The 21,993-nt window shown below is 39.5% G+C and overlaps 1 protein-coding gene across 1 annotated transcript; it reads left to right on the forward strand.

Moving 5' to 3' along the window:
* Positions 1–1,198: 1,198 nt before the first annotated feature.
* LOC138637536 (troponin C, slow skeletal and cardiac muscles-like) lies at positions 1,199–20,847 on the forward strand. Its single transcript, XM_069726312.1, has 6 exons — positions 1,199–1,284; positions 7,171–7,201; positions 8,775–8,921; positions 9,095–9,209; positions 9,948–10,084; positions 20,039–20,847. The coding sequence occupies exons 1-6, from the start codon at positions 1,261–1,263 to the stop codon at positions 20,068–20,070; spliced, it is 486 nt and encodes a 161-aa protein (XP_069582413.1). The 5' UTR covers positions 1,199–1,260; the 3' UTR covers positions 20,071–20,847.
* Positions 20,848–21,993: the final 1,146 nt, after the last annotated feature.

Consider the following 21,993-nt stretch of genomic DNA (forward strand, 5'->3'; position numbering starts at 1 on the left):
AGCAGTGTCGGATTGGGGTGCCAAGGGCCTACCAGTAACCAACTCCAGGGCCCACTTTTCAGTTACATGAAAATGTGACATTATCCTCAATTACAAATGTGTTTAACAATGAACTGAGTTGATTGTTAAATGAATACGATGCTGCCTTTGTCTGTACATGGTGAATCAAGTATGGAGTACCCAGAATTGCTCATATAAAAGGGTGGTGGACCACTCTTGCACAGGGGCCCACTGAAGGATTCTCCTGTTCTCCTGTGGGCCAGCCCATGCCTGCCCGTGAGACATGACCGCAAATGATCTCTGCAGCAATATTTTTTTGCAGGGCAATTGCCCTGCTCTTACCCCCATTTTTTTTACATTCAGTCCCCTTCCCCTTACTACCACCAAAGTTTGGGTCCCCATTGAATTATATGGGTTTCCGGTCCAGGGTCAAGTTTGGGTCAAGTTCTGGTACCCAAACCGAACTTTGGACTAAAGTTCGGCCAAATCCCATAAACTCAATCGTCTACAGGTTCACTCATCCCTACAGCTGAGGTCTTATTCTGACCTGAGTCTGAGGATCAAACTAGACCACTCAAGTCAATGAGAATCTGTGGAATGAAGATGCAAATCAGAAGGCTTTAATTTTTCTTCCATGTCTCACGGATATCATTTTATTGGCTTGGAAGAAAAAATAAAGGAATCAAAGTAAATCAGAAGCAAATAGGATGCAACTAAGATGATCCCTAGGAAAGAGGATGATAACAGAGAAGTGTGAATGCAGCCATACACTTCTTATGATGCAATTTGGATAAAAAGGCTTCAGTTGAAAAAAAATGAATTGCATCAAACTCTACATGTGCAAAGGTAGATTTATAAATAAAGCTGTTGATTGTCTCCTTAAAAGATACTATCATGCCACACTGATGAGAACAAAATACATAGTAGGTACTAGTAGTAAGAATTTATGAGCATAATTAGCTTAAAATTAGAGCAAGGTGTAACTGCACACCTCTGAAAAAGGAATCAAATCTTTGCCTTGTCTCTCAAGTATATAAATAAATGCACTTGCGAGTATGTTGTACGTACAAGTCATATATTCTCAAGGGGATGGAGCGGAAACTGTTAAATGATACGAGTCTGATGGTATGCTCAGGAGGGAGTGACCAGTGAGTACACTTTAAGAGCCAGTGTGTGACCTATATATAAGCTCAGCACCCAATTGTCATTCAGAGTGCACAGTCTCATCTCTGCCAGGCTCTTTACCAAACCTCCCTCGTCATGGATGATATTTACAAGGCAGCGGTATGTGAGATTATTTCTCATTTCCAAAACAATAATGAACATTTTAATAAAAGCATGAGTGTCTGCTACTAACAAATACTGATACATTGCTAAAATTACAATACAGTACAATTTATTTTAATGTCTATTGTTTATTAGATAAATATTATTTTAACACATATAAAGCTGAGCAGAGATTGTCGTTGCTTGTCATACGTCTATTAACCATGATGTTACAACATATTTTTCTGCAGTTTTGCATAGGACTGCAGCTTATCCTGTCACTCAGGAATTGTATCATTCAGTATTCAAAGCAGCAACATGCCAGTGTTAACTTTGCTCCAGTCACGGTAGCATGTACTGTATGAATACAATCCTGTGAATAATATCAGCACAAGTGGTGTCATAATAATATACTGATTAAGGCACAGTATTTCTTACAGCAATATTGCATGAATTAACATATTCCCAGTTACAGCATGTCATATATTATCCTTGCCCTTGTCTTCTTGTAACTTATCTGCTATCATAAGGGTTGGTCATGCACCTTATAAGAAGATAATGTTAGTTTCTGCATCTTGATATGATTAATGTGTTATTTATGAGCAGGACAATATCAGACACGATAAGCCTGATTATGTAAAAGAAGGGAAGATGTGCTATATCAATGATAATGGAGGCAAGGTCAGGCTTGGGAAATAAAAGCTCCACACTCACTAATGTCTATGAGGTCGGGGGTATCAATGACATTCTGGAATGGAAATGGTTTCAGTTTTGTGGCTCTTCTATTCTTTAATTCTGCCCTGTATAAAGGCAAATGACAATCTATCACTGTATAATGATGGTGACTGAAAAGCCCATAGATAATCACACAGCTAAAAGCATGCCAGGCATTTAAACAGTGCATTGACCTTCAAATCTGTCTATGGTTGTGACTTACACAAAGCAAAAGCATGGAGAGCTGCACATATGGATTGTACCTACAAGACAAGCTTCTTACATGAAACATTAGCATCTACAAAAGGGAAATTCAGAGTAGGACCTAGCAGACACTTCATTCTGTTATCAAGTATCTATATAATTAGAAAAGGATATCCATGCCCATAAAAGGTTAAATTACTTAGGGCTCCAAGCCCTTAAGATACACAGCTCACATAGTATATACTGTAAAGGGCTGTCAATGCTATTCAACGCTGGGCGGGAGTGTTTTCACTTATAATGGTTGTCACAGAGCAAGTGGCAGGCAGGAGGTCTCCGCAATTCACCTTACATTTGTCCTTTTCAGCTGGATGACAGACACTACATAGACAGGCAAACTCTGCTGCTTGGCATTATAGTTTAACCCCTATAAATGCCTTTACTTAAAGGATTATTTATTTGCTGAACATTTATACATAATCCCCCACCTCTGGAACTCAGTTCTATCACAAGAATGGAGCCTAGGACATTGCTGCTGTCCTCAGTGAAGAGGTTCCAAGTGCTGCAGAACTCCTGTAAAAATAAATGGAGACGGGTCTGCAAGCAAGGCCACCATTACAGATAGCAAGAGATGAGGTATTGTTCTAGAGATCAATGCACACATTGTGGATATGCCATAAATCTGTACAATATATACATCAGTAAAATATAACATTATCATAGTCGTTTTACATATATGGTTTATATAACTATGGTATAAAAGTAAGAATGTTATATTTTACTGCTATATATATATATATATATATATATATATATATATATATATATATATATATATATATCACGGGTATTTCTAGCATATCCACAGTGTGTGCACTGATCTCTAGAACAATACCCTAATCTTTTGCTATCTGTAATGATTAGGGGGCCTTTCTCCATGTACCGGAATCTATATGTTGTTCTGCATATTTTGCAGATCAGAACTGATTGGACAAGTTGTGGTTTTACCAGCAGTCGATAAGTTTTTGCTATAAAAATCAAAAAGGATAAGAAGCCCATTTCCACCAAATATACTAGGGAAAGCTGCATTATGAATTATTAAACGCAGCACAGTCCCATCTGTTCAGGTGCAGAATAAAAGAATTTTGGTATACACGTGACATTTTAGCAAAGCCGCAAAATAAATTAAAAATAAAACCAATTATTCACCATTGATAAAAAAAAACAATGAGTTTTAAAAAAAAATACTTATTAATATTTATAACTAATCATGATTTTGGTGATGGATGTTTCAGAGAGATACATTTCATTAAAACTCTAAGCATATGAATATCTGAGCTATGTATAGTAACTAAGCTTGAACAATGGGACAATGGGCTATCATCCATGTGCAGCTGTTTTATCTGAAGTGTCAAGCTTTTGCAGTGATACAGAGTTGGTCATGACTTTTAATAGATTACATTGCATGAAAACATTTTGTATCATTTTTTTCTAAACCCAAACCCCAAAGGGATGCATTTATTTCTATACAGAATTGAGTCCAAAACACTTTAAACTTTATGCCAAAGTACTATTTATGCACAGCTCCATGCAACTTTTGTTTATTGAAGAGCCTTAAAATGGAATACCCAACCGTCTATGGGGCCATACCATAATTACTTATTCAGAATGTACTTTTTGATCAGATTACGGTAAGTATGAAAGGCATTGCTTCTAAACATTAGCACCATATAACCATATGGTGGCACCTGGAGAATTTATTGCTCCAGAGCCCTATGGAGAGCTGTACACATATTGATATGTGCATGATGCCCAAGAGTGAACTGTCACTGGTATACGAGCATGATTTCTATATCAACCCCAAATGTGGTACGGTACATTATTTATTATGATCCTGTATATAATTGCATAAAAAGTTTAAAGAATGTGTAAACATTTCTTACCAGTTAGGTTCTTGTCATAAATTATTTAAAAAAACATATATATGATATGCTAGTGTATGAGTCTCAAACATAAAGCCCATGGGCCGCATGAGACCCCTGAAGCTGCTTCATGCAGCCTGCAGGCACTGTAAAACCCTTGAGGATCGTGGCCAGGTCCAAGGGTCCGCTGACAGCAGCGCTTTTTTTCAGCGGATTGTGGGTCCTTTGACGCACATTCAATGAAATACATTGCCAAGCAGAGACAAGCTCTCTGCACAGAAATAGTAATGCCAGCTGCCGGCCAATAAGATGCTAGCAGCTAACATCAGCATGCAAGCTTGGTATCATTGATATGCGCCGGAACATTCTTGTTAACTGTTGGCCTCTGAATGACCGGAGGCTGGCATTACCATTCCTGTGCAGAGAACGTGTCTCTGCTCGGAAAAGCATTTCAATTGAATGTGCGTCGAAGGCCCCATATTCAACTGAAATATAGCACTGCCATTGGCGGAACCCTGTACCGGGACGCCATTGTCAAGGGGTCTATCGTGCCTGCAGGCTGCATGTGTGCAAAAAAGGATGCTGAGGGAATGGATGACAGGTGAGAAGAATCTTTTTTTCCTTTTATGCATTTGTGAAAAACGGTACAATATGGAACATTACTACAATACAGTGACCTGGATGAGGACTTTACTACAAGAAGGTAACCTGGATTGAGACATTACTAAATATGAGGGCAACATTTGGGCATTATTACTAGATGATGAGGATAGTCATATTAGTACAAGAAAGGGACCAGTATGGGGAATCATGACAAGAAGGGGACCAGGATAGGGCATTTCTACAAGATGTAGACCAGGATGGTGCACTACTACAAGATGAGGATTAGGATGGGGACATTACTACAATATGAGTACCTTGATTGGGAGATTATGGAAACCAGGATGGGGCAATACTACAAGATGTGGACCAGGATGGTGCACTACTACAAGAAGGGAACAAGGATAGGGCATTACTACAAGAAGGGGACCAGGATGGGGCTCTGCTACAAGATGTAGACCAGGATGGTGCACTACTACAAGATGAGGATTAGGATGGGGACATTACTACAATATGAGTACCTTGATGGGGAGATTATGGAAACCAGGATGGGGCAATACTACAAGATGTGGACCAGGATGGTGCACTACTACAAGAAGGGAACAAGGATAGGGCATTACTACAAGAAGGGGACCAGGATGGGGCTCTGCTACAAAATGGGGACCAGGATGGAGTGCATTACTGCAAGATATTTGCCATAATTACTATATTGTGCTAACTATAAGAGAATTTTACTGCATACACACAATTGGGGAAATAAAAATTGTAAAAATGTAAAAAAATAAATAAAGCTTGAAAAAATATTTTGCCACTCAAAATCATGTTTTATATATAAACTAAGGTAAATAAAAATATGATATTATCGCCACATCCACAACGACCCAAGCTATAAAACTGTACTATAACCCATGCAATGTATGCTATTTTAAAAAATCAAATAAACTTGTCAAAATTGTTCAAAAAAATCAAAAGGTGTATGAAAAAAATAAATGGTATCACTAAAAATATCACTTTCCTTTATAAAGAATGAGGGCCCACAAATTAAAATTTTTCCTATAAGCGGCCTGTATATCCAGCTGACTTTGAGACCCCTGTGTTAGAGTGTGATTTCTTATGATAAAAATGACAAAAGCATAAATGCTCAAGTGTGTGCACGTCAATCTGTAAACGCATATGCCCAATTGATTTTTTTTTCTAAGTCACATTTCATTTTATATCTTTTGGTATTCTCTGAAGTTTTTTGTTCCAAATTCATTAATATGACGCAAACGTTTATGAATTTTGCGCAAAGTCATATATAGTTTTTATTCCCCTTTGTCTTTAACGAATTTTTGAGACTCTTTAGAGCAAAACATTTTATACATTACATGTATGTATATGGTGGCATATAATCCTTTAGCTACCCAGGGTTATCTAAAGAACATCCACGACATATTTTGTAAATTTTTGAAAAATCACAAATGATGAATCGGGAAAAAACATCTAGAAACTCTAACCTTGCACAGTGACAAAGTAAAAACAATATAGTCAATCACATATAAAATAGACTTCATAAAAAGGCAGACACGAAAAGATGAACAAGAAAAAGGAAAGCAAAAACTTGACACAAAACACGCGTAAATGCAATAACGAATCGTGCCTTGTCAGTCACATTTGTTAATATGTCATTCGTTCTATACTACATTCTGCTTTTTATCATACGTAGCTCCAATTAAAATAATGGTATAATATTGTTGCAAAAGTTATTCTCAAGGATATACAGTACTTCTTACTAAACAATTAAGGAGAGAAAGCTGTGTGTTAAGTACCTGTACCTCTATGACTACATAAGGTAAGGCAAATGTTGAGCTAAATTTGGTTCACGTTTCAGTATTTGGAGCAGATAAAAGGCCTAAGGGTAAATACCATTGTAGCTCAGCTACTTGTAACAATCAAATGTTTTATCTCTCTCTCTCTCGCCTAGCCCTGAATGTCTAAGCTAGAAATAGGACACATGCAACAAGGGTTTGGTTACTTTGAACTAGTAATGAACATATGGCTACTTTACTTCTGTGTCTGTGTACTCAGGCATCTGAGTTGAAGGCTAGGACAATAAAATCGGTGCCATGCAGCTGATATTTCTTATCTGAAAGTGATGACACATGGGACTCACATTACACTCTCAAATACTATTGTTACTATCAATTATCTCCTAAGCAGCAGCATCAACTCAGATGCCAGCTAAAGAAAACATGACTATTTCCCTGCACACTTTATCAATTTACCTTCAAAACAGACCTTCAAGCCTCTGGGGGAGCATTGCTGCTCATAGGCAGAACAGGGAAAGACAATAAGGCAAAGGTACTGAACGTCATAGGTATGGTGATATAAAGTGTATTTGGTAATACTCAGTAATGTTACACATGTAACAATTGTTTTTATGTATTAACTTATGTGCATGTAAAATTATTTGCATTCTTTGTTGTAGGTCGAGCAGCTAACTGAAGAACAAAAAAATGGTAAATTCCTGACATACTAATATGCTATGTGTAAATGCATGTGATACATTATAATTAAAATACAAAACAGAGCTTTATAGACATCTGCAAAATGTATTCAATATTAAAATCAGCTGTTCATGGATTTAAGAAAAACATATTTAGACAATCAGAGTCATCAGCAAGACTGAATCAAATCATGGACAAAACAATTTTTTGTTTCTATCATAGCAAAAAAATTCAGTTTGATAGCAATATGGGAGAGCACCTAATGATAATGATCAACTAACAGTGTAACAAAATGATCTTTAGTGGATTAGAGAGTGTACTGTAATTCATTTATTTTTCAGAATTCTTTCTATGTGTTTATATATTTGTAAATTGTGAACCCTCGTGAGCAGGGTCCTCTCTTCTCCTGTACCAGTCCTGACTTGAATTGTTTAAGATTAGTGCACTTGTTTTATTATGTATACCCCTCCTCACATGTAAAGCGCCATGGAATAAATGGCGCTACAAAAAAAATAATAATAATATATACAGTGTATATGTATATATATATATATATATACACACAAAGTGGACCATTTATATGGATGCACCTAAATAAAATGGGAATGTTTGGTGATATCAACTTCCTGTTAGTGGTACATTAGTATACGGGAGGGGGAAAATCTTTCAAGATGGGTGTTGACTACTGATGAGCGAGTATACGTGTTGCTCGGGTTTTCCCGACCATGCTCGGGTGATCTCCGAGTATTTGTTAGTGTTCGGAGATTAAGTTTTCATCGCCGCAGCTAAATGATTTACAGCTATTAGCCAGGATGAGTACATGTGGGGGTTTCGTGGTTGCTAGGGAATCCCCACATGTAATGCTGGCTAATACCTGTGAATCATGCAGCTGCGGCGATGAAAACTTAATCTCCGAACAATAACAATTACTCGGAAATCACCCGAGTATGCTCAGGAAAATCCGAGCAACGAGTACACTCGCTCATCACTAGTGGTGACAATGGTGGCCATTTTGAAGTTGGCCATTTTGGATCCAACTTTATTTTTGCAATAGGAAGAGGGTCATGTGACACATCAAACTTATTGAGAATTTCACAAGAAAAACAATGGTGTGCTTGGTTTTATCATAACTTTATTCTTATTCTTGAGTTATTTACAAGTTCATGACTACTTAAAAAATGTGTTCAAAGTGCTGCCCATTGTGCTGGATTGTCAATGCAACCCTCTTCTTCCACTCTTGACATGCTGATAGCAACACCACAGAAGAAATGTTAGCACAGGCTTCCAGTATCCATTGTTTCAGATGCTGCACATCTCATATCTTCACAGCATAGACTATTGACTTCAGATGACCCCTAAGATAAAAGTCTAAGGGGATCAGATTGGGAGACCTTGGTGGCCATTCAACTGGCCCACAATAACCAATCCACTTTCCAAGAAACTGTTCATGTAGGAATGCTGACACCCAATATGGTGAACCACCACACTTGTTTTGGCAACCATATTGCATAAGTAAAATAGTTGCGTAAAGTAATTGTGAGTAATCACTATGTTAATTAATATTGCGCAAAATTGTATTCCCTAGAATTTAGAGCAGCTTTTGACATTTTTGTACAAGACGCAGAAGATGGATGTATCAGCACAAAAGAACTGGGAAAAGTCATGAGAATGCTTGGTCAGAGTCCCACTCCAGAAGAGCTGCAAGAGATGATAGATGAGGTGGATGAGGATGGTCAGTTTTATGCTACATTGAATTATATTTTTATTTAATATAACTTTGCTTAAGAATCATTTTACTATAAGAAAATAAAAGTTACACTGGATGTTGTATGTTTCTTAAAAAGGAGAAAAGTGTATGAGCACTTGTTCTGTCTGTGCATTTATTATAACGATTATCTACAATAGGTAGCGGTACTGTAGACTTTGATGAGTTCCTGGTAATGATGGTCCGATGTATGAAAGATGACAGCAAAGGAAAATCAGAAGAGGAATTAGCAGACCTTTTCCGCATGTTTGACAAGTAAGTGATACAATTTGATGAATTAAAATACCATTGTATTATTTTCTTATATGATTTTACAATGCTAAAGAACTTCCATATTTAATTAACTTTACTTGATAGTTTAGCATGTCACTTATTTTTCTAATGTAATATCCAGTTTTGTTTTCTAATGTAAGAGCAGCTTTTTATGTCATTACAAGTAGGATAGATAGCACCTGATAATACAGGATATGGTGAGGGTAGGAATAAGTCAAAAAATTTATATTTAAAAATACGTAAAATAATATCAATAAAAATATTTGCTAATATACAAATTACAGTTATCTAAGTTGGAAAAATTGTAATTTTTTTAGCAAATCATTTTTATTGATTTTCATATTTTCATTAAACAAACATTTGCACCAATGCAATACATCATAAACCCGGCAAAAATGTTTCAACATTACCCTCCCTCCTCCCTTCAGTAGTAAACAACCCTACCTTGGACCGGTGAGCACCTCATGATTGATGTGAGAACATTACATTCAAGAAATATTAACCTCTAATTTCCCCAAAGATCCCTGCAGGTCGTTCATCAAATACCAGTCTGCTTGTACGAACGATGACATTATTAACTTGATCTCCTTTGTACACTTATACTCTATAAACCTTCTCCTTTTATTGAAAAAATTTTCTGTTGGTTTCGTCTGGAAAAATTATTTGTATTATTGCAATTATTTTCTAATGCAAAAACTGTTACACAAACTTTCTTTACAGAAATGCTGATGGATACATTGACCTTGAAGAGCTAAAGACCATGTTAGAAGCAACAGGTGAAACCATCACAGAAGATGACATTGAAGAACTTATGAGAGATGGGGATAAAAATAATGATGACCGAATTGATTATGATGGTGAGAATCTGGTTGATTTTGGAGCTACATGTTTAACAAGCAGTTGTTATTTTAGTGCATTATTGGAATGAATGTAGAATTAATAGTATTCCTTTTTTTTCAATATTAGAAAGCCAAAGTGAAACATTGTTACATCTATTGATGTTGAGAAAGTCATCAACCACTGAAAAACTAAAAGATATTTATTGAACTATTAAGACCACCATATATTGAAAAAGTGGACCATCATGCATGCCTTCAGCTCCACTATCGTGTTAATTATAAAACAGTTGAGTTATTGAGTTTCTTACACAAGCAAAAGAGGTAAACAAATCATGGTCAACTTATCACTTGAAAACTACACCCAGCAACGCCTAATGTCTGAATTTGTTGCCCAGATATAATTGACTCCACACTTAGGTAGTGCATTTTCACCTTTCCTAGCAAAAGAAAAGCGACATCCCCATACTTCTCCAAATAGTGCGTCATGCTATTGCCCCCCACAATACAATCAAATTTCACATAGTTATCTAGAAAAGCAAGAAACAAGCAGGCTTATCAACAGGCATTGCCATTCCAACCAAAATTAAGCCCAGGTAAATTATTCCAAAGAAAATGTAGTGGGGGCACACTGCTATCTCCAAAAATAACAGTGCTAACATGTCTTGCAAAAATATTGCAATATTATTTCAGATCCTAACACATGTATCACAATTTTGAATGATGGTGTCTATTACGTTCATAAGGGGCAATTTATTGTGCCCTCCCAATAATCAGGCCACGTGGAATATTAGGACTACAATTTATGTGGTGCAATATGAACAAAATAAAGCATCTGTAACAGACTGTGTTACATAATAAGAAATTTTCACCTAAAAGATGTAGACTCTGAAAAAAAATGGGGGTAGTTTCTTGGGTAACTTTTTTGGGGATTATGTTTTGTTAGAGTAAAAAAAATCACAAGTGATCAAAAAAGCAAAGGCTTGTATAGTAGTTTTTAAGAGCACATACTGTACTTTTTTTTAGAAAAGTCAACCAAAAGCTAATAACACTAAATACATTGATTAACTATTGCAAAGTTTTTGAGAAATCATATTTCACTTCCCCATTGCTTAAATTTTGGTAGTTCCTCAGTTAGTTTCAGCCTCTCTGTATTGTAAGCAGTCCCCACCCCTCTGAGATGATATATGAATAATAAATGACAAATGATACATCTAATTATGTACAGTTTTCATATTGGAAATTACTTGGACTTGGACAAGTCTCATGCCCATATTAAAAAAGTGCATATGCTAAAATCAACACTGAGACCATTGTTTTTGGTCACTTTTTTGGAAAATAGCAGAAAGCGTTAATAATCAAGTAAAACAGATTGAAAATATGAATCACCACACACATATTAGGATTGGTCAAAAGAAGTGTGGCAATAGACACCTAAGTATAGCATTTGACATGAATATTTTTTAGTGTTTTCAAACTGAATAAAAAACTTTAGTGAATATGTGATACGATTAAGCACTGAAGAACCTGATGTGTGGTACTGTGCTTCAGAAATGTCACAATTACTGGTATAAGCAAGGCATAATTTTTGAAGATAATGTTTTGTGCAGTGACATAAGCTTGGTGGTTACTTGTGAACTGGCAAACCTGCACTCTGACATTCTCTGCTTCTTCTCAATGCAACTTGTTTCTGCTGTAACACACCCAGAATCAAGCTTCTAGGGCCTACAATTTAGTCTCCAAGCCTCACAAAATCTCCAGACAGTCCATAGGGCCTCAGCCACACACTCCTAACTTCCTGTTTTACCAAACACTCCTATTACCAAACACTCCTAACTTCCTGTTTATGACACATTCCAAATTTCATGTTTTACCATATGCTTCTAAATTCCTGTGTTACCACATACTCCTAACGTTCTGCTTTACCACACACTCCTAACTTCCTGTTTTACCAAACACTCCTATTACCAAACACTCCTAACTTCCTGTTTATGACACATTCCAAATTTCATGTTTTACCATATACTTCTAAATTCCTGTGTTACCACATACTCCTAACGTTCTGCTTTACCACACACTCCTAACTTCCTGTTTTACCAAACACTCCTATTACCAAACACTCCTAACTTCCTGTTTATGACACATTCCAAATTTCATGTTTTACCATATACTTCTAAATTCCTGTGTTACCACATACTCCTAACGTTCTGCTTTACCACACACTCCTAACTTCCTGTTTTACCATAAACTCCTAACTTCCTGTTTTATCACATACTCCTAACTTTCTGTTTTACCACACACTCCTAACAAGGGAGAATCCATTTTGGATTTTAAGTCTCCCTCCACTCCTGAAATGTGCCCCCACCCTTGGGATTCCCCAGGTTCTTTGTTTTCTTTTAGTTAAATGAGCTAGGACAAGTTCTTTTTAAGTTGTTAACACAAGGGTGAGAACAGTTGGGCATCTGTGGAAACCTGAACCTCTTTGTCTGACAAAGCACATGGGAAAGCAAAGCTAGGAGGTACTGAATATGAGAAATGACTATAATAACATAATGCAATATGTATAAGATCAACCAAGCACATATTCCAAATCGGCATCTCTTTTCCCACGTGCATGCACATATTAGTTAGCCACCTGTAGCACTCTGGATCATGGAGTTATAAAGTATAGCTAGCAATAATTACATACGGTAGTCATATTTAGTCTCTATGCGCAGATAAAATCCAGCAGAATCCAGTGGCGGTACAACCACCCCATTCAGAGCTTCGAGGCGCCAAGATATGGGCCAGACACAGTTCTAGGCAGAAAATAATATTCTCAGACATGGGTGGAGAGAGGCTGCACCACCCAGGGGGTGGGAGCAGATGTGTGAGGTAGCAGCCTAGGAGATATAAGGCAGACCCTCATTTTGGTCAGTTTATTTCTGATGGCCGGATGATACGTTTGCTGATGCAGCCCGGAAAGCCTGTAACTAAGATTTGGACCTGTGATCCATCAGCGCCTCCCTGTGGTCACATGCTGCATAACACAGTAATTGGAACCTATGTATACCCTATTCTTGTACTACACTCCTGACTGTAAATATTTGCTCTGGTATGTATAGCTGTATTTTCTAGTGCACCTCTTCAGCGATTAAATATAAAATTAATCTTAGGCTGCTCTTTTATCTCGATCCACGAATCCCCACGTCCGCATGCTCTGTTGGTTATATCATACGCTACCCCAGGGTTGGTTCCTGACCCGATCTAAGTCTGCTGTCGGATGGGGCTTATTTTAAATGAGGAACTGGTGGCAGAATACCGTATTGTTTTAGTGAAGAACTCTGGCAGTGATGGCTGGGAGGTTTTGATATATATACCCAGCCTGACCCGGTGACATATATTCCCCCTCATTGGGAGTGCCTCACTAACTCGTACCTATAAGGGAAGCCTTTCCGGCGACTATTTGCCCTCGGTGCAGTTCCCTGACTGACCTGAGGCAAGTGGTGGCACCAGAGAGCTGACCCCTGCTGGGCCCTTCTCTCCCCTCCCCCCAAGGTGAGCGATGTCGACACCGCCCTTCCCCTATGAGATCCCTTACACTCCTAACTTTCTGTTTTACCACATACTCATAACTTTCTGCTTTACCGCACACTCCTAACTTCCTGTTTTATCACACACTCCTAATTTCCTGTTTATGACACACGCCTAACTTCCTATTTTACCATAAACTCCTAACTTCCTGTTTTACCATATGCTCCTAACTTTCTGTGGTAAAACAGGAAATGAGGAGTATGTGATAAAACAGGAAGTTAAGAGTATGTGGTAAAACTAGAAGTTAGGAGTATGTGGTAAAACAGATAGTTAGGAGAATGTGATAAAACAGGAAAGAAATATATCTTGGTACCGTGTTAGCCAGTGGATAGAAAAATATTTAGAATTGAGAGTCCTCAGTGGTTGATACCTTTTAATGGCTAACTGAAAAGATGGTAACAAATTGCAAGCTTTCGAGACTACACAGGTTTGTGTAGTCTCGAAAGCTTGCAATTTGTTACCATCTTTTCAGTTAGCCATTAAAAGGTATCAACCACTGAGGACTCTCAATTCTAAATATTTTTCTATCCACTGGCTAACACGGTACCAAGATATATTTCTTTCCTGTTTTATCACATTCTCCTAACTATCTGTTTTACCACATACTCCTAACTTCTAGTTTTACCACATACTCTTAACTTCCTGTTTTATCACATACTCCTCATTTCCTGTTTTACCACACACTACTAATTTTCATTTTTATCACACACTCCTAAAGCCAATCTGTCACATATTCTTAAAGGGAATCTCTCAAAAGGTTTTTTCCTTCAAATCTGAGAGCAGCATAATGGAGCGCCCCCAGACGTAGGGCCGCGGGATACTTTGGTACCGGTCCTCTCTGGCTCAGTTCTGGGGTTGTCACGGTGGCTGGACCCGGTCCGTGACCCTGCTAAGGGGCGCCCAATGAAAGGGGTGATGAAAGTCGGCTAAGGTTTCGTGACGCCACCTGTGGTGTTCGATCAGGGTGACCGACGCTGCTTGGGGTCCACTGGGGTGATGTGATGGCAGCTAGATGGTATACCTTCCCACAGGTGAAGTATATCCCCAGGGCTTCCCAGTAGTGTAGGTGACGATGGTGTGAGGCGCAGTCAATAACGAGGACACAGGGTTGCAGTCTCTTTACCTTTTACTGAAGGCTTCGGGATCCTCAATCCAGAGCACTGTCAACAGGGCTGTCTGAGACCGGCCGGTCCGAAGGCACAGCCAGAGTTCCCTTTGCAGGTGGAAATCGTTGCCTACCACTAGCGCCTGTGTGTTGTAGTTCTTCCCTGCTGAGCATTCGGGATAGTCCTCACAACTTCTGTTCTCGTTCTTTCTCGTTCTCTCTCTCTCTCCGTCCCCCAAGTTTATCTGGATAGGATGCACCCATTTGACGGGAAGGCTCGGAGCTATTCTGGGACCCTAGAGACACCCCTCTCCACGCTTGCCCCCTATGTCTGCTTAGGTGATGTATGGTAGACAGCCAACCTATAATTAACTGTCCTGCGGTATTTGAAGTAAGGCATAAAGTCAGTTACTTCCTCGGCGTTCCGGTCACCGGCTACGCGCCTCAGTAGGAAGTTGCCGTTCTCTGGGCATGACTCCTACTGGCTCTCCTTTGTGTTTGATCTCATTTCTCATTGTCCACAATATCCTTCTCTTCTTGTCCTTTCTTAGGATACCGCTGCAAGGTAGTGCAGGCGCGGTTCCGTTGCTTTCTAATCGTTCTGCTAGGCCCCTGTCAGGAACCCACCCCTGACAGGTCCTCCCTGGACTCTCCCCAGGCTGCGTTCTCCGCTAACTTCCTATCCGACCCCTAGTTTTACCAGTGTGAGGAGTGGCCTAATACATAGTGCCTTTTGCTCCCCCTAGTGGCCGGAATGTGAAGTGTAATGTGTGCTTGTGATACCTGGTCAGATGAACTCCTTTAGTGCAATCAGGCATAACATCACCCTCCTTAGCGGCAGAGTGACATTACTGCAATGACCAAATCTCTGGGGCGCTGCAATAACATAGAGGCAGAGTCCCTGATTCCAGTGATATGTCACCCACTTAGGTGTTTCTTGTAGATTTGATCACATTAGTTTTATTAGCAGGAGATTAAAACTAGGATAGTAGTCAGGGCCGTATTTGCCACTAGACCCTTGAGGGCATGTGCCTAGGGCACCAGGATGCGGGGGGTGGCACCTGGGCAAGTTTTTTTTGTTTAAGTCAGGGGTCGGCCGCCCGCCCACCCACACACCTCCCCATCTTCTTGAAGACATCATACTCACCCTCCTCCAGTGATGCATGCAACTCTGATGGTCTCAGGGCCGGCAGCTCTTCCTGTTCACTGCTCATTAAGGTGATAAATATGGATGCAACTCCACTCCCATAGGCGTGGAGTGCATATTCATTACTTTAATGAGCGGTATTATGTGACCGCTCAACACTGGAAGGAGCTGCAGGCCCCGGGATGAAGCAGAGAAGTGCCTGACCAGTTACTGCAAAGACCCGGAAGACACATCGGCACACGGTGGTGGAATGGTGTCAGGTGAATAACGCAGGTGCCGGTGGCCTGAACCAGCAGTGACTCCGGCAGCTGGCTCCTATAGCACGCCGGTGTCCCTGCCTGCTGAGGACGCCAGCACCTGGCCAGGTGAGTATGTCATTTTTTTTTAATCGCAGCAGCAACAGCAGCATACAGGGCATATTATTCTATGGAGCATCTTTTGGGGCCATCAACCTTCATGCAGCAGCATATGGGGCATATTATTCTATGGAGCATCTTATGGGGCCATCAACTTTTATGGAGCAGCATATGGGGCATATTATTCTATGGAACATCTTATGGGGCCATTATTAATCTTTGTGCAGCATTATATGGGGCATATTATTCTATGGAGCATCTTATGGGGCCATCAACCTTTATGGAGCAACATATAGGGTATATTCTATGGAGCATCTAATGGGCCATCAACTTTTATGGAGCATTATATGGGGCATATTTTAATATGGAGCATCTTAAGGGTCCATAATTAACATTTATGCAGCATTATATGGGGCATAATTTTTGTATGGAGCATCTTATGATGCCCATGATGAACTTTATGGAGCATTATATGGGGAGTATTATGTATGGAGCATCTTACGGGGCTCCTGATTCAATATGGATATTGAAAAACATTTAACCTACTGATGTCTCAATTAATTTTACTTTTATTGGTATCTATTTTTATTTTTGAAATTTACCAGTAGCTGCTGCATTTCCCACCTTAGGCTTATACTTCAGTCAATAAGTTTTCGCAGTTTTTTGTGGCAAAATTAGGGATCTCTGCTTATACTTGGGTCGGCTTATACTCGAGTATATACAGTAATTCTCATGTTTATATGTTTTCATTTATGTTAGGAGCTTTAAAGGTAATGTCCAGGTTTGTAATGAGTTTGCAGTCATTCTTTGTGACTGCACACTTCTGAATTCTCACAGTGTGCACTGCATGCTGTCAGGATTCCCTCGTGCTGGCGATTTACATACGTTCAGTCATGAGCTGACTAGACATGTGTAGCCTCACTCATTGAAAGTGAACTGAGTGAGGCCGGGCATGTCTAGTCGGAATGTGGTCAGAAGTATACAAATCGCATGCTCATGCTGATATGACTGTCCACCGGCAAGGGAGAATCTTAAAAGTGTGCAGAGCATTAGTTGTGAGAATTCAGAAGCCTGCGATGTCAGGATTCAGCTCTGCAGGATCCAGTAGTCATCACATGGATACATCACTCATATACGATTTTCATATTTGTGGTCCTGTGACAACGAGCTTCTCTTCTGCTTCTCTCAGTTTTTCACTGAACATTGAGTGCATTAGGAATAGGAGCTCGTGGGCACATGACTAAGGCTATGTGCACACGTTGCGGATTGGGATGCAGAATTTTCGGCACAAAATCTGCTTCTCCTGGCAGAAAACGCAGGTGCGGATTTGCCGCGGATTTTATGCGAATTTTGTGCATTTTTGATGTGGAATTGATGCGGATTTTGTGCGGATTTTCTGCGTTTTTTACCCCTGCGGATTTCTGTTATGGAAGGGGTCAGAAACGCTGCAGTTCGACACAAAATAAGTAGCATGCTACTTCTTTTGTTCCGCAGCGGTTTTCATGTGGATTTTTCCGCACCCTTAGCACAGCTTTTTCTTTTTACTATTGATTTACATTGTACTGTAAATCACTGTGCGGAACTGCAGCGTTTCTGCGCGGAAAAATCTGCTGCAGATCCGCACTAATTCCGCATCGTGTGCACACAGCCTAAGTGCAAATTGCAAATGTCCTTGGGAAGGGGGGGTGCCAAAATGAATTCTTGCCCTGGGTGCCAGAAAACCTAGATACACATCTGCTGGTATGCTACTGCTAGCGGTGATTACCGGGTCAAGTGGGGGGATGTCTGTGCACAGTGCAGCAAAGGCAGTGAGGCTGGGACTGAGGGTGTGCACAGAGAGAGAATGGAGACCCAGAGACTGCCTGTCCCTGTCTACACCATAGCCTGGAGCCCTCATTATCATAGGAATATGTCAGTTAATAAATTGTTTTTCTAAAGCTTTATAGTGTAGTGTTAGGTCAGAGAGGGATGGTCAGAGATGAGCTAGCAAGGTGCAGGGACAGGTAGTGATGCGGACATGCACGGCACTTGTGGTTTTGCACTTGCGGTGAGACAAAAAAAACACTGCTAGCAGCTTTTTTTTCCATTACTGCAAGTACCGCATTTGCCATATCGCAACAAAACCGCAAGTGCCGCACATGTCTCCAATTCCCATAGGGAATGAATGAGCCGAAACGCAGTGTTGCCATAAGTGATCCGTTACCCGGCAGATGCAGAAAATATGCCGAATCTGCTGCAAAAGGCTACTTTCACATCAGCGATTTTTGCCAAAGTCATTGCCGATAGTGTCATAGTCATCAATGGAGGAGGCAGCACTAAAAGTGCCTAGGGCAGCATAAACTCTAAATACGGCCCTGGTAGTAGTAAACCTACTGGCATGTAGTCCTCTGTACTTATGAGCTTTGTATAATGCCACCCCCACCGCTGATTGGCAGCTTTCAAAATGACACCAAGCAGCCCAGTTAGTGATAGATCACTGAAATCAGGATCTCTGTCACTATGTCATGCTGCTCTCAGATCATGTAGACTCCCTTTAATTATGAGAAAAACAGCACTATGGTAGCGCTTTGAACAGTTTGAATTTTTCAAGACAGCACAATATATCAAGCTAGATGATGGCCCGATTCTAAAGCATCGGGTATTCTAGAATATGTATATAGTTTATTTATGAAGTTTTCAGAATAATGCAATTTATACACAGGATTCGGCCGGCGGGGCGCGACCAATTAGCGAAGCGAGGTTCAAATTCTGCACCAATTCGCGGCGGGACTGCACCTGATTGTTCATGGCCGACCGGGCGTGATCAATCAGTGAAGCCAGGGCATGCTCCAGGTTTTTGAGGGCCCTGGGCGAAAGAGTCTCAGTGGGCCCCCTCTTTAACACATACTACGATTCATGATGCACAGATACAGCAGAGAAATATAGCACAGCCAAGTAGCATATAACACAACCCACGTAGTACATAACACAGCCCACGTAGCATATACCACAGCCAACATAGCATATTACACAGCCCACATAGCATATAACACAGCCCACATAAAATATAACACAGCCCACGTAGCATATAGCACAGACACGTAGCATATAGCACAGGCCACGTAGTATATAGCACACCCCATGTAGCATATAGTACAGCCCACGTAGCATATAACATAGCCACGTGGCATATAACAGCCCACGTAGCGTAACACACAGCCCAAGTAGTATATAGCACAGCCTGCCGGCCGCGGCCAATCAGCAAAGTGGAATTTCCGTGACAGACAGATGGAAGTACCCCTTAGACGATTATATAAATAGATTTCAGATTCTGACTGATGTATCCAACAACATGTTATCTATCATAACAATACTATAACTTTACTGATGAATGCAAGGCCGTATTGTATTAGATACAAGTCAAGTTAGCACATTTTTTTTTTCTTTTTCTTTTTTTTTCATAAGTACCATGCTTCCAAAATCAACTAAGTTGCTAAGCAACTGTTTTGCTCCATTATATTTGTAAGATGCTTTGATTCACATCAGCTATGTACCAGAAAAGGACAAAAAGGCAAAGTTTAAAAAAGAATGAGTGTGGGTGTACATTACTTACCAGAAACACAAATACAAAAAGTATCTTTTTATTCTATTTTCCTGCTATGAATACACATACTGTACGCTAACACAAATAATGCCATGTTCCGACCCGCAAGGTTTCTTAGCAATTAGTGGATCAGAGCATTTTGTTTACAGCAGATTTGTTTCCTTCATTCATTTCACTTGTGCTTATAACATTTTATTGTTCTGTTTTACAGAATTCCTGGAATTTATGAAAGGAGTGGAATAAACTGAAGAGAGGATTTCTCTAATTAGTTATTTTCCTTAACAGATAATTTAATAAATCTATAAATATTGACAAATGTTCTTCATTAAAGTATCAATGCTCTTTAATTGAGGTTTGTCATTTGCCATAAAATATTTTGTTAGCTTCTCCTTAGCACGACACTGGCTTTTCTTCTGCAGTACTATATTGACATACTTCAGATTTAAAACATGCAAAATGAACAGGATCAAGTGACTCATGTACACAACGTTAGTAGTGCTGTGTGTTGTATGGATTCACACTGTACATCCCATATATAATAGCCATATTACTAATGTACTATCCACAAAAATACGTAGAAAACCAGGGACACAAATATTGCAGCTCAAGACAAGTATTAAGTGTTTCTTTTTTCCCCTCTAACATTTAGGAGCCACCTCTGCTATTAGAAGAATATACAGAGTAGAAACTAAGGAGCAAATGACAATTTTAAATGGCTTTTAGCAAATCACACAAGTGAACCAAAATGATTAAAAATATCACCACCCCCCACTCCCACCCCCCAAAAAATCTCTACAATTATATAGCATTTGGAGGTGATTTATAATTGCCACGTAGACTACCAATGGTCACACACCTAAAAATATTGGCCCGGATACTTATCACTTGGATCTCTTTTTTTACTATACACATATGGAAGATGATCATATTTATTGTGACATGACAGTCATAAATATCTGTACGTCTGTTACTAGATACTAAATTGTATAGAACACTAATAAATTTAAAAAAAAAGAACAACACGTGCTTTTCTTTTTTGACTATGGTACTATTTCAGGGGGATTATTATTGTAGGAGATGAACAAGGCACATGCTCCATGGTAGTAGAAGAGGGATGTGCTGGATGAGGGTGTCTGCCTTCACCCACCTTCTCTTGTATGAAGCTTTTATGAAGCAGCGAAGGGACCTCTGACTGGTTATTGCCATTTCAGGTAGTACAGTATGTATTTTGAAATGTGCAGTAAAGGAAGACTAAGCACTTAAATAATTATTCCTATCTTGGAATCTCATGGCTGAGATGGGGTTAGCTACTGCTACCAGATACTGACTCCCAGAGGTGGGGCTACAAAAAGAGCCAAGCTTTTTGCTTAACTCCCACAAAAATGAATTAAAGTTATAGAAATAACATACATGCTGTGTGCGGAAATTGGGAGTAAAGCCAACAGGGTAGCTAGCTTCTCCACGCCGTTTCTGTAATCTTCATTCATATGGGAGTGACACAAATAACATAGCACAAGTGAGCTCGACTGTTTTTGTAGCCCCGCCTGTCATGGCTGACACCTAGTTTTTACTGTTTCGGCCCTGTAGGCCTAAGATGGGAATGATTCTTATGTGCGGCATAAGAATGCTGCAGTTGTATGTATGTTATATGTTATGCTCACGCACCAGGAGCTTATCCCTGTGAAATGTGAGTATGTGTGTGGATTGGAGGAGGTGGTGATACATCTGAATCTCTGCTGCATCAACTTGTCAATTACCTTGGTAATCATATGAAATCATCTACCGACGTAGTAGGCATTAGCAAATGGCTCAGACACTATGTTATGTCACAGCAATCTTTGCTATTTGCTTACTGTTGTCATCCTCATTTACAGTAAATAAGTAGCATACAATGAATAAACTATCAATCCATTACTCTACCACCGTAGCAAGCCACAGTACACACGTTACTGGCTTCTAATTTTGTATAATGTCGCTATGCTAGGTTAAAGAAATTATTTTGTGTACTGTAGGTATATGGTTTAAACTAGTATCCTATCTCATTACTAAACATGAAGAAAACAGAGTCCACTTGCTAAAAAGAGCTATAAAGATTTTATTTATGTTACAAAAATTAGCATACAAAAAACAAGCTTCTTTTCCTTATTATGGGTACAATGTGATTAA

The sequence above is a fragment of the Ranitomeya imitator genome, chromosome 5, assembly GCF_032444005.1.
Source record: "Ranitomeya imitator isolate aRanImi1 chromosome 5, aRanImi1.pri, whole genome shotgun sequence".
NCBI classification, from domain to species: Eukaryota; Metazoa; Chordata; class Amphibia; order Anura; family Dendrobatidae; genus Ranitomeya; species Ranitomeya imitator.